The sequence below is a fragment of the Symphalangus syndactylus genome, chromosome 22 (genome assembly GCF_028878055.3).
Source record: "Symphalangus syndactylus isolate Jambi chromosome 22, NHGRI_mSymSyn1-v2.1_pri, whole genome shotgun sequence".
Classification (NCBI taxonomy): domain Eukaryota; kingdom Metazoa; phylum Chordata; class Mammalia; order Primates; family Hylobatidae; genus Symphalangus; species Symphalangus syndactylus.
Genome location: NC_072444.2, coordinates 41,406,954 through 41,420,813, shown reverse-complemented (window position 1 = coordinate 41,420,813; position 13,860 = coordinate 41,406,954). Strand labels below are relative to the sequence as shown.

Genomic DNA, 13,860 nt, shown 5'->3' with positions numbered 1-13,860 from the left:
TTAACAGATAATAGCTCAGTTGTGTAATTAGTTCATAACAAAAACAGTGAATCAGATTAGATGGTTATTAATACTGAATGATTTAAAATGAAATGTACTTCCACAAAATATTCACATGGCAGGCTGGGTGCGGTGGCTCACGCTTGTAATCCCAGCACTTTGGGAGGCCGAGGCAGGCGGATCACGAGGTCAGGAGATCGAGACCACGGTGAAACCCCGTCTCTACTAAAAATACAAAAAAATTAGCCGGGCGTGGTGGCGGGCGCCTGTAGTCCCAGCTACTCGGAGAGGCTGAGGCGGGAGAATGGCGTGAACCCGGGAGGCGGAGCTTGCAGTGAGCCGAGATTGCGCCACTGCACTCCAGCCTGGGCAACAGAGCGAGACTCCGTCTCAAAAAAAAAAAAAAAAAAATATTCACATGGCACTTTAATAAAGGATCATGATAGAACAAAAACAAGAGGGGAAAAAAACAAAGGTACCACTTACAGCCAAAGGTATAAATTGCTCCAAACATAATAATTTGTGTTGTGTTGGCTCTTCCTGACCACCATCATAACTCCAGTCATTAAAGACAATGACGTTTTCCATTAACTGCCATGCCACACATACTATAAAGAGACAATTTTTTCCTAATATTTTCCCAGACAACAAAGTCAAAGAAGCATTTGCTTCAATTTTACCGTCATGATCTGATGATCCAATATTTTGACTGGCTTCTACAAAATTCCAAAATTTCTCTTGACTGTCTTCTGCTAAAAACTCACTGGGAGAAAAGATCAGAAATAAAACAACTTAATGCAATTTTCTAATATAAACTATATTACTAAAGAGAGTAAAATAAGTTTTGAAGCTTCCAAATGTCCATGGTTTGACTTTTAGTCCATAATATATAATACTCCTTTATGTATAATATATATATTTTTAATGATAAGCAAGTCCTATCAGCTTATTAGTTATTAATAACTTAGCTTATGAACTTTTTCACTTAATAGCTATTTCTTAAGAAACGTGGAATAATAAAAACAGAAAGGGAACTCTCAATATAAAGAAAGCTTATGAAACCCCACTGACAAAAATACTATGAGTAGTGGAAGCAGAATTAGGAACTGATGATTGTAGTACTAGTTCTGGTCACTTATTTTCTGAAAGGCCTTACAAAGAACAAAAAATATGTTTTGCCTAAAGTTCTCCCACAGTAAAATATGAACCGTAGAAAAATTTCCGAGAATAAAGGCAGCATGTTGTAATCTTTTAACACTCCTAAATCCAAATTTTCAAGATCAGCAAACTTAGTTTAAAATTAGCACTGATCTAACAAAATCAGATCCAAGAACTTAACGCCATCTTAATTTTTTTTCGACTTTACACTACTAAAATAATGGCCAATCTAAATTTCCCTTCATTCAAGAGTCTAAAACCCCTACAAGGAAATGCATGTAGTAATTGAATGATTCATGTCAACTGCTTATCTTCTCCTCTGAGCCATAATACTAATGCAGTGGTGATCTTTCACTGTCTTAAAGCAAACTACAGATCTGGATCTCAGCTTACCTAGCCAAAGGAAGACTTTCCCATTACTTGTCAACACTGGGGTGTACAATCTCACTCTACTCCACAGCTAGACACAGAAATATGGGAAAAATAAGAAACATTTCCTGGTAATGCACAGCTTCTCTAAAAATAGGTTGCTGAAAATACCCATTATCATAATATATTAAATTTCTCAATGCCTCCTTGAAAGTAGTATTTTTCTAGGCTTTCTAGTAACTGACATAGACACCACACCAAGCTTAGCATAGCTTACAGTCTAAGAAAACAAGTACTAAGACAGATACACCAGGATGTGCAAATAAACACTAAATTAATTAATTAAAGGCACATTCACAAGATAAGCAGAGAGGGGCAAGGTGACACACTCACCAGTGTGGTGAGAACTAAGATTCAATCAGGCTAAGACTCCCAGTAAAGGCCACACACAAATAAATACATGCTTTTCATACAATTACAGGGAAACTTCTTGAAACATACATTCTTTTCACCCCACTGCATATATAAGGTCTTACAAGGTCTAAACTTGGAACAGTCCTAATATTACTTACTAGATCCACTGAAACAACCCAGAGGAGAGAATAACAATACAAGATATTATTAAAGAAATGCTGCCTTTTTTTACAGCATATTTTTGTTGCTTTTTGTTTTCTTAGCTTCTTATATAATACTTATTCCACTGACTATAAATTATGATTTTACAGGCCAGGTGCCGTGGCTCACGCCTGTAATCCCAGCACTTTGGGAGGCTGAGGTGGGTGGACCACCTGAGGTCAGGAGTTCGAGACTAGCCTGGCCAACATGGTGAAACACCATCTCTACTAAAAATACAAAAAATTAGTCGAGGGTGGTGGCGGGTGCCTGTAGTCTCAGCTACTCAGGAGGCTGAGGCAGGAGAATTGCTTGAACCCAGGAGGTGGAGGTTGCAATGAGCCAAGATCACGCCACTGCACTCCAGCCTGGGCAACAAGAGTGAAACTCCATCTCAAAAAAAAAAAAAAAAAATTATGATTTTACAAATTATATGATGTCTGGGATTTGCTTTAAAATATTCTAGTGCAGGAGGAGAGAAGGGGGTGGTGATGGTGGTTACTGTACTTAAATTGATAATTGTTAAAACAGGGTGACGGGTACAGAGAGAGTACATTATACCATCCTCTCCATATATAAATGTTTTGAAATGCCATAATCTAGTACAAGTTTTTAATCTACAACACAAAAAAACTACAAACAACCAGAATGAATGCCCACAAGATAGTACAAATCGGGTGGCAACTTGTTTTCTTAGATTTTTCCAAAGCTATTGCGGGAGATCAGCATTGGTCTTCCTTCTATGTAGAACTAGAAAGAGGGAAGAAACTAATATTTAAGGAGAGTCTACGATGTGATGGTCACTAAGCTTGGCATATTTACTCATGTCCTCAAATCCACACAGCCACCCTCAGAAATAACCATTTTTCAAATAAAGAAGCTGCCATTCAGAGATGCTAACTTTCTTAGGGACATAGAGTTAGTCAGTGGAAAAGCTGGAATATAAAATCATGTCTATTTAATTTATACCTCTATCATGCTACATTCTTGGGTCATTACAAATTTAGCACTCAGTAAATGATTATTGGTTTTGATTTTAATAATACCTACTTATGTAATATTTCTGTAGCTACAGCTGCAGAAAACATATTTAGTGTTTTACTTCAATTAAAGATAAATAGCACTTCATAGACAACCACAAAGCTACAACTCCTTCACAACGTCAGGTTCAATCTAAAAATACACAACAGGAATATTGTTAGTCCCTAAGGGATAGATGCAAGGAAGGCAAAGATCTGTGGTGGCGGCATGCCGTAAAGTGTAGTAAAAGATTTTGACCCTTCATCCTTAACCAGATGGACGTAGTGCCTTGATCCATCATCAAGGTCTCCCACAGACAAAAGAAGGAAGAATGGTGGGCTCTGCTAGCTCTGGAGGTGAATACTAAGGGGATTCAAATAAGCATAGTTCATTTCTATGAGTTGCCTACATGTCGTATTACCTTGGCAAACTGTATACAAATAGCCACAGGAGAAGGGGCCTAAAAATAGTAAACCAAAATGGCAAATGTAGCTCTTACTTCACATGCCAAGGAAAAAAATTAGTAAAAATAAAAATAAAACAAAATTGCAAATGACCAGGGATATCATGAAAGGGGGAGATGTTTGTGATAAGGAAGTTGGTGAAGAAAACAGTATATCCTGTCCACTTCACAGTGATCAAAGAAACTGAAAATACTGAGCAACTAGGGCTGGCAATTTTAGCATTCTTTCTCAAAAGTCCATAGTTTTATGCTGTAAGAATCTTCTAGTACAATGATCAAGAATGTACAAATATCAAGAAATTAGTGTAAATAAAAGTGAAAGTAACGAAATGTAATTCAGGGTAAGAATGTTAAACAGAGGCCGGGCGCAGTGGCTCACACCTGTAATCCCAGCACTTTGGGAGGCCGAGACGGGTGGATCACCTGAGGTGGGGAGTTCCAGACCAGCCTGACCAACACAGAGAAACCCCATCCTACTAAAAAAAAAAAAAATACAAAATTGGCCGGGCGTGGTGGTCCAGCTACTCAGGAGGCTGAGGCAGGAGAATCGCTTGAACCTGGGAGGCGGAGGTTGCAGTGAGCCGAGATCACGCCATTGCACTCCAGCCTAGGCAACAAGAGCCAAACTCCATCTCAAAAAAAGAACGTTAAACAGAATATCACAAAAACACCTGCTACAGTTAATTGTACAAAATGATTCAGAAAGTGACAGTAAATCTTGGCCAGGCCGGGTGGCTCACGCCTGTAATCCCAGCACTTTGGGAGGCCAAGGAGGACAGATCACCTGAGGTGAGGAGTTCAGACCAGCCTGGCAGCCAACATGGTAAAACTCCATCTCTACTAAAAATATAAAAATTAGCCAGGCGTGCTGGCACATGCCTGTAATCCCAGCTACTTGGGAGGCTAAGGCAGAAGAACGAGAATGGGCTTGAACCTGGGAGGCAGAGGTCGCAGTGAGCCAAGATGGCGCCACTGAACTCCAGCCTGGGCAACAAAATGAGACTCTGTCTCAAAAAAAAAGTGGGGTGGGAGGGGGTTGTAAATCTCAATGACAGATTTATACCAAACAAATCATCGAAAATAAGATTAGCAAAAAGGAAAAGAAAAACTTAATTTTTAGAGTCCAGCTCAGGCAGTCCAGCTCAGGCAGTCTCAAAATATCTTCAGTCACTGCTTTTTTGTTTGTTTGTTATTTGCTTTGTTGGGCTTTTTTTCCCCATAATAAGAACTCTAAAAAAAGAGCCACTTCACTTTTACAACTATGCTGTAACAATAAAGTTCTGACATTTGAGAAGCTTGACCCATTTATCAAGTTAGTTATCACTATGAAATATATACAATGGTTTTGTCTTTGTTTTGCCACTTCTATGCTGAGAAAGAACGGCAGAGAGAGGCAGTGGAAGAAGAAGTCTGTTTAGCAGAAAGTCTGCTAGGCTCCTGAGCTAGTCAAGACCTGCTGCCACATGCCCCTTCCCAATGGTCCTTTTAGCAACATCAAATGAGGCTTTTTCCTTAACAGGTGCAACCATTCGTTCACACAATCAACATGGCAAAATTCTTCATCCACATTTTTCTAGGAATTAAGGGGAAAATGTTAGAATACAAAATTCTAGAGGCCAGGCATGGTGGCTCACACCTGTAATTCCACCACTTTGGGAGGCCAAGGCAGATAGATCACTCGAGCTCAGGAGATTTTGAGACAAGCCTGGCCAACATGGTGAAAGCCCATCTCTATAAAAAATACAAAAATAAGCCAGGGGTGGTGGCTCATGCCTGTAGTCCCAGCTACTAGGGTGGCCTAGGTGGGAGGATGGCTTGAGCCCAGGAGGCAGAGGTTACAGGGAGCTGAGATCACACCACTACACTCTAGCCCAAACAAGAGAGACAGGCCTTGTCTCAAAAACTCTCAAAAACAAAAAAAATTCTAAATTGAAGATGAAGAAGACAGACCACAAGGCTAATCGAAGTGATGTGACAGTCCAAATTTCTAGCACGTTCAAACACTGAGACTTACCAAGTGCTTGCTGCTCAATCTACCCACAGTTATCCTTTGGAAAGTCTCTGCTAGTTCTACCTTTACATTACTTGAGACACAATCAAATAACTTTCCATCCATAAGCATTTAAGCCCTACCTATACAGACAAGTATCTCATTATATTCATTTACAAACACTAGCTAAAAAGCACACTTAGAATACAAAATTTCTCATGAAATTATTTACTATATTGTGTTTCACTAATTTTAAGACAACTATTGTTTTATGAAAAATTCTACCCATTTTAATTGTAAGATAACTTCTTTCCCCCCTTTTTTTTTTTTTTTTTTTTTGAGACGGAGTCTTGCTCTGTTGCCCAAGCTGGAGTGCAATGGTGTGATCTCGGCTCACTGCAACCTCCGCCTCCTGGGCTGATCCTCCCACTCAGCCTCCCAAGTAGCTGGGATTATAGGCACGAACCACCACACTCAACTATTTTTTTTTGGAGAGACGGGGTTTCCCCATGTTGCCCAGGCTGGTCTCAAATTCCTGGACTCAAGCAATCCACCCACTTCAGCCTCCCAAAGTGCTGGGATTTACAGGCATGGGCCACCGTACCTAGCCACTGTTTTATCATTGAAAAAGAAAGATTGAGCTGCATGGGCATAATCTCCTAATCTGATGCTCAGGCACACGTCAGCACGCTCAGCTAATTGTTGCCAGGCTGGTCTCGAACTCCTGACCTCAGGTGATCCACCCACCTCGTCCACCCAAAGTGTTGGGATTATAGGCATGAGCCACCGCGCCCAGTCTTCTTCCAGGTTCTTAAGGGAAATATGTCCTCTTTCCCCCAAGTTGCTAAGCCCTCTTCTCTTCCTTTTATCAATCACCTCTTAAAACTTCCTTCAAATAAGGAGAAAATTTGAATACAACTGGCCAGGCACAGTGGCTCACATCTGTAATCCCAACACTTTGGGAGGCCAAGGTGGGCAGATCACATGAGGCTAAGGAGTTCAAGACCAGCCTGGTCAACGTGGCGAAACCCCATTTCTACTAAAAATACAAAGATTAGCAGGGTGTGGTGGGGCACTTCTATAATCCCAGCTACTCAGGAGGCAGAGGCATGAGAATCCCTTGAACCCAGGAGGCAGAGGTCGCAGTGAGCCAAGATCTCACCACTGCACTCCAGCATGGGCAACAGAGTGAGACCCTGTCTCCAAAAATAAATAAATAAATAAATACAACCCTCTCTTCCCTTGTTATGCTTTTTGGAAAGTAACATACTAACTTATCCAACACGGTTATTTGTCTAAAGTTCCTACATATCTCTATAAACCCACATAGCCCTTGTCCTACTGAATGATGCTACGTCCTAACAGCCTTTGTACAATACATCCCACAGTGTACACTGAAAGAGGCTCTTCATAAATGCATTTGATGATAATCTCACTCCTTAAAAAGCTCCTGAATGTTCACTGTCAGAGCCTATATTTATACTCAAATACATGAAGGGAAAAAAAATGTTCTCTTACCTGGCTTCTAACAACAATGGAGTGGAAAACCATTTTGCTGTAAGAGAGGTTGTAATGGCTTTTGAGTCGGCCTTTACTGAGGAGAACAGCCACAGAACAGTGAGTACAACCAGAACTCCCATTTTATAGCAAACACCTAAAAGGAAAAAAAGAAAAGAAGCTTTGCTACAAGGAAATTTTTTTTTTTGAGACGGAGTCTCGCCCTGTTGCCCAGGCTGGAGTGCAGTGGTGCGATCTCGACTCATGCGACCTCCGCCTCCCAGGTTCAAGCAATTCTCCTGCCTCAGCCTCCCGAGTAGCTGGGATTACAGGCACGCACCACCACACCCTGCTAATTTTGTGTATCTTTAGTAGAGACAGTGTTTCACTATGTTGGCCAGGCTGGTCTCAAACTCCTGACCTCGTGATCTGTCCACCTCAGCCTCCCAAAGTGCTGGGATCACAGGCGTGAGCCACCACGCCTGGCCTGCTACAAGGTAATTTTAACCTCATACTTGGAGACACAAAATAACAATCCTAATACTTGGAGACACAAAATAACATAAGTTAGCGAAACAGAAAAGGTTCTGACATATAATAGCACTTAATATCTAGCTAGTCCAACAGATATTTGCTGAATGACTGACATGTAACTGAAGGCATTTAGGTTATTACATTCTTTCCTACAAAGGCTCTGCTTCATTTCCCAAGCAATCTACACTATACAGGGGTATAAAAACCAGTTGGTGGCACACCAGGTTACACACAACCATATTTTATAAAGCATGAAAGCAAATAAAGCTGAGATAGATGAAAATATAAATGATGGCTATTAAGGGTTGAACTGCATCCCCCAAAAAAGATATGGAAATCCTATCCCCCGTACCTCGTCATGTCAACTTATTTGTAAATACAGTCTTTATGGAGGTCATCAGTTAAAACAAGGTTATTAGGTGGGCACTAACCCAATGACTGATGTTATAAAGAGGAGAAATCTGGACAGAGATAGACAGCACGGAGGGAAAACTACACAGAGACACAGGAGACCACCAGGTGAAGACAGAGGCACACACTAAAATTATACTGTAAGCTAAGGAATGCCTGAAACTACCAGAAGCTGAAGAGTCAAAGAAAGATTCTCCTCCAAAGATTTCAGCGGGAACGTGGTCCTGTGAAACCTTGAGTAAGGATTTCTAGCACTGTGAGACAGTAAATGTCTATTGTTCTAAGCCACCCAGTTTGTGATACTTTGTTGTGGTAGCCCTACGAAACTAACGTAATGGGTGTCAAATGTAAACTCAGACAGGTTCTGAAATAAAGAAATGTAAAATTTCAGTGGCTTCCCAAGCCAACTGTCCCCCATCTACAAAATGAGAGATCTAGGGTCACTGGCAAAGTGGATGGCCACGGAATGCAGGCCTCTTGACACCCTCCGCAGCCGCTCCAAGCCTGTCAAGATCCTCACAGACAGCATCCAGACACTTTCAGAAAAAGGTCTCCAGCTGCAGATTTCTCTGATTTGCATCCCCAAAGTCCACCTAACAGAACCCTAATTGGACCTCCCCTGAGCTCGACCCATTTGAATGAGAACTAAAAGGGGGTGTAAATATGTGGGAAGCACTAAACTATTCTTGGGCTTCAGAATGTCAGCTCTGGTAAGGCTCACTTCGGTCTCATCCCAGTTCCTTAATATTGGTGACAAAATCTATCATTGAGGGAGGCTGTCCACATTGGGGACCAGTCAATAGGTGCTTTTTATAAAAAGCATCATTTATGTTAACATCCTGCTTCACAGAACATACAGCATCTCTGAAGAACGATGGTCAAAAGCAAAATAAATTATAACAAATAGAAAAGCGGCTTTCAGAAGCATTTTAAGTTCAGGTACTGCCAGCTTCTTTGGAAACCAAAAAAAATTAATAGATCGGCCAGACATGGTGGCATGCACCTATGGTCCCAGCTACTTGGGAGGCTGAGGTGGGAAGATAGCTTGGGCCCAGGAGGTCCAAGCTGCATCTAGGCAGCAGAGCGGGACAGGAGGAGAGCGGAGGAGGAGGAGGAGGAAGAGGAGGAAGAGGAGAAGAAAGAAGGAGGAGGAGGAGAAGGAGGAGGGGAAGGGGAAGAAGGGAAAGGGGAAGAAGAAGAAGAAGGAGAAGAGGAAGAGGAAGGAGAAGAAGAAGAAGAAGAACATCCCACTTATAAATAAAAACACTCAGAAGTGTTTTTCAAAATCAACATTTGTAAAAACTGCTGTAGAGGCTGCAGAAATGAAAGAATACACACACAAAAATGAAACCTACTGAAATTAGAGATAACCAAACTAGATTTTATACAATGAAACCTGCTAGCAGTGATTCCTGGCTGGGTGAGTGAAGAGGATGTAGGCCTTTTCTGGAATCTAATAAAGTTACTGCCATTTCCCACAGAGGAGCAAGCAAGGACCCAAACTTTTATGTACAACTTAAGAATTCTCTTGGGACTGGCCAAACGCAGTGGCTCACACCTGTAATCCCAGCACTTTGGGAGGCTGAGGTGGGTGGATCGCCTGAGGTCAGGAGTTCAAAACCAGTCTGTCCAATGTGATGAAACCCCATCTCTACTAAAAATACAAAAATTAGCCGGGCATGGTGGCAGGTGCCTGTAATCCCAGCTACTCAGGAGGCTGAAGCAGGAGAATCGCTTGAACCCGGGAGGTGGAGGTTTCAGTGAGTCGAGATCGTGCCACTGCACTCCAGCCTGGGCGACAGAGAGAGACTCTATCTCAAAAAAAAAAAAAAAAAAGCATTCTCTTAGGACTAACCATAGACACCCTTTCCCATAGGCCCACAGGCTGCAGCCTCAGAAACCTGCTCTACAGGACACAATAGACATAGTTTGTAAAAAGGAAACCTTTTAGCATCAGGGCAGCTGTGATCAATTCCTGAGTTTGCTACGTACTAGCAGTTCAACCATATATATGTTGCCTAACTTCCCAGGCCCTTAGTCTTGAAGACTATTCAAGTAGGAATAACAGTATCTGCCTCACAGGGTCAATGTAAAAATGAAGACGCAATTAAAAAATCACTTTGTAAAGTGCCAAGTACTATACCATAATTGATTGTTGTAGTAAAATATTTTATCCTAAGAAAAAACTATCTTCTAAATTACAGAATAGTACATCATCATTATTAAATAGCCTCAAAAATACGCATTGGAAATATATCCTCTGTGGCTGAGAGAAAAAATTCTCCCCAAAAGTTACTGAGTTTTTCTTTTTTTTTTTAAATCTGGCCTGAGTCAATGAGTTTATAAACTGGAGACAGAGCATCATATGAACTGTCTAGCAGTATTACGCTATTAGCTATGTTTACAATTTGTCCTGAAGGGGTCTAGATGTGTACACCCTAGAAAGTGGTGATTCCTGATGACGAATTGGACGCCACTGCACAGTAACCCCAGGTGGATGGCATGTAGAGTGGGGAGGAAACTGGGGGTATGACAAAGGCCCCTGAGGAAACCTCAGCATTTAACAAGCAATGACTCTTGGCTAAGCATTGTATTAGATGCTTTACATACACAGTGTTATCTAATCCTTACATACAACAACCCAGGGCACTAAAGTTCTCTGAGGGCAGCAACCATGTCTGCTTTGTTTACCAAAGTGCACAGCATGATGCCTGGCACTCAGAAGAGGGTCCATGAATATGCTGCACGCATGGATGAAACATTATCATCTCCACTTTAAAAATAAGAAAAGTGAAAGCTCGAAGATGCTGAGTACCTTGCCCAACTAATAAGCAGCAGTGCTTAGAACCCACACCTTCCTGCTTTTAAAGTTCTACAATACCATGCTCTCTTCTCTGGTTCTCTGGCTTTACAAAAGGGTAAAAAGCCATACTCTGTGCAGACTCAGACTGGGCAAAGTGCTTTATTGCGAGAACCAAGGCAAGTCCAAGAATTTTCTGTGGCCAAAGTTCTTGGGAGACAGGTGGCTAAGAAAGGAATAGTTTTAACCTGCAACCAAGGGAGCAGGCCTGAAGCTGGGACTGAAGCAATCCAACCAACCAGTCTGACAGATCCACACTTAGGTTGGCTTTGGGGACTGATGGAAGCTCAAGAGCAGGGGGTTTTGTCTGTCATGGTCTCCACGCCTAGCATTATGCCTGAAACATAGAAGGCTCTCAAAATGAAATAAACACAGGCCTCATTCATTAAGGCATGAATGGAAACAACAGGAAAGGAGTGTGGCACCAAGAGTACAGATGCTATAAAATGCCCAGGACTGCAAGATAGGTAAAATGAAAATCCTACTAACCTGTGGCCTGCCTCGAGATCCCCCTGCATAGTTTTCAAAAAGGAGAGAGCGTACATGTTCTTAGGGAGAGGTACAGCACCATTCGAGATGAAAAAAGGAGGAAAGCTATACATTAAAAGAGCTTTGCCACCCTGACCCCACATTCTTAATTCTACAGGTAAAACCAGAGGAAAAGACTGTCCAGAGAAGCAGAGGTAAGAACCTCACTGAAGTGGTCTCTGGTTTGAGTATGTCTTCATTTTATAGGATCCCTTATCATTCTGACCCTAGGGGTTCTTAAATGTTGCTTACAAAGACAAACAGTCTGCGATAATGGCCATCAGAATGTGCCACGTGGCTTTGCATGATCATAGGCATTATACTTGAGGCATGATGAATAAACAGAAAACACTCTTTAACAAGTTCTAGGCCCAACTATCAACAACCGTCCGTAGGAGGCTGAGGTAGGAGGATCGCCCGAGCCCAGGAGGTGGAGGTTGCAGTTAGCAAGATCATGTCACTATAGTCCAGCCTGGGCAACAGAGCAAGACTCTGTCTCACAAACAAAAAATAAAAAAAAAATTAAAACACTATCTCTTGCACCATTGCACTCCAGCCCGGGTAACAAGGGCAAAACTCTATCTCAAAAAAAAAAAAAAAAAAGAAAGAAAATTATCACATCATCTTGTATTATTACAGGGAAACTTAAATAAAAAAAGAAAATGCTCACAGACAGCTGCAGGAAAGTTCTAAGCGAATTTTATTCTTACTTTAATATATTCCCCTGAAGTTCAATGTACATTATAAATGTGCTATGCTACTATACAAAGTATTATGCTCGCTTCCTTTAATAAGTTTCACGTGGCCAGGAGTTCAAGATCAGACGGGTACGTAACAAGACCTCATCTCTATAAAATAAATAAATAAATAAATAAATAAATAAATAAGAATTTTTTTAAAAATAAGCTTCAGCTAAGTTTATCAAAAGCAAGTCAAGTGTTGCTAAATTCGACTGGCTTAAAAAAAAAAAGCAAAGTGAAAAGGCTACAATCATTCCAAGTTTTGTGGTGCTGTTAAATAGCTATTTAAAATGTCTTCAAACGCTTGCAAGTGTAAGATTCTTGAAGGAAAGAGGGCACTTTACACTAAAATTGGCTAGCAAGTGCATCAGTGAATGTTTCCAAAACAATTAGTGTAGCACAATAAGGCAAAAGACCCCAGGGCTTCAAACGAACAAAATATGCTCCTTCTCAAATCTGGCAAGAAATGCAAAACAACTGCAGATTCTGGCCAAGGAACAAAAGCAGTTCACATCTATAAGTTATTGGCGACGGACGTAGATCTCATTCTGGCAGGTCCCACACTAAAAGTGAAACCAGATCATCCAATTTCCAGCCAACAGATCACAGTGTTAAAACAGCAACCAATACGCATCAACCCGAATTCATTTTAGGAATAATAGAAATCTATTTTAAAAAGCACGTCGTTCTGCAATCAGGGTCCTGAAAAGTGCTGGTTCTCAACTCACTGAGGATCAAGCTTGGTCTAAATCCATGGTAGGATACTTCCCCCACTTCCTTCTGCACTTGGGCACAAGGATCCAAAGCTCTTCAAAGAAGGTTCAAGACCGCTGAACAGAGCCCGCTGCCACCCCCGCGGAAGCGATACCTTGCCAAGAAGACCACTGAGGGCAACTCGGGGCGCTCGCGAATAGGGGAAGGGATGGGACACCGGAGGGAAACTGAGTCACGTAGAGGCGGAAGCTCAATGTGACGGGGGGCACAGGGTCGCCTTGCACCCCAAACCCTCTCTCCGTCCATGAGGCCTCCTCACGCCACCCCTGGGTACCTGTCACCGGCAGTGCACCCGCGGCACACGCACCGCTCGCGTCTCCCTTGCAGCCCATGCCCGGGCCGTGGTTAGTCCGCCACAGTGCCAGAGACAACGCCAGGGCGGGGCGGGGCGAGGCAGCAGCGGCGGTGCAGGCTGCGCCAGTGAGAAGCCGACACGCGCCTTTCCCGCGGCTCGGCTCAACACCCAGCCTAGCAAAGCAATTGCCCAGCTGCCGGCCGCCCTCTTACTTCCGCTTCCTACAAGCGAGCGCTGGAGGACTTCCGGCTACTGAGTCGAGACCTAGCAGCCCAGAGCGTCGCGCGGTCGCCCTCTTATCTCCGCGGGTTGGGGAGTGGGGAGTCCTGTCTCTCTCTTCACTTCGCCCTTCAGGGTGGCGGGTCGGCTGCCGGTCTTCAAGGTCTTGGGGAGGTTCATTGGGCCAACAGCTGAGACCCGAAAGCTTTAACAGTCAGTCGGTGAAATCCAATTTGGACTCTGGGACTTACTCCCTTAAACCTTTGCTAAAAGCTTACTCCCTTTAGCCTTTCGATGGCACAGTAAACCCTAAAATTTTGATAGCTACCTTCCAGGAGGCATGATGAAAGGAAGACTTTTTAAATTGTATGAGCCGCTTTAGCTTATCTT

General features: G+C 42.5%; 1 protein-coding gene across 4 annotated transcripts in view; it reads right to left on the bottom strand.

Annotated features, from left to right (window-relative positions):
• UGGT1 (UDP-glucose glycoprotein glucosyltransferase 1) overlaps nt 1-13,476 on the bottom strand; it is a 110,071-nt gene extending 96,595 nt beyond the window's left edge. For 2 of the 4 annotated variants that reach the window (XR_010118991.1, XM_055261457.2), the window contains exons 1-3: nt 13,231-13,470; nt 7,131-7,266; nt 681-763 (exon numbers count right to left, since the gene is read on the bottom strand). Coding sequence is in view for 3 of the 4 variants with exons in the window: in XM_055261457.2 (XP_055117432.1) it covers nt 681-763; nt 7,131-7,266; nt 13,231-13,288 (277 nt within the window). In the remaining variant the exon portion in view is untranslated. Of the gene's footprint in view, nt 1-680; nt 764-7,130; nt 7,267-13,230 lie in introns of all 4 variants that reach the window. The other 2 variants (XM_055261458.2, XM_063632109.1) reach the window with 2 other exon arrangements.
• Nucleotides 13,477-13,860: the final 384 nt, after the last annotated feature.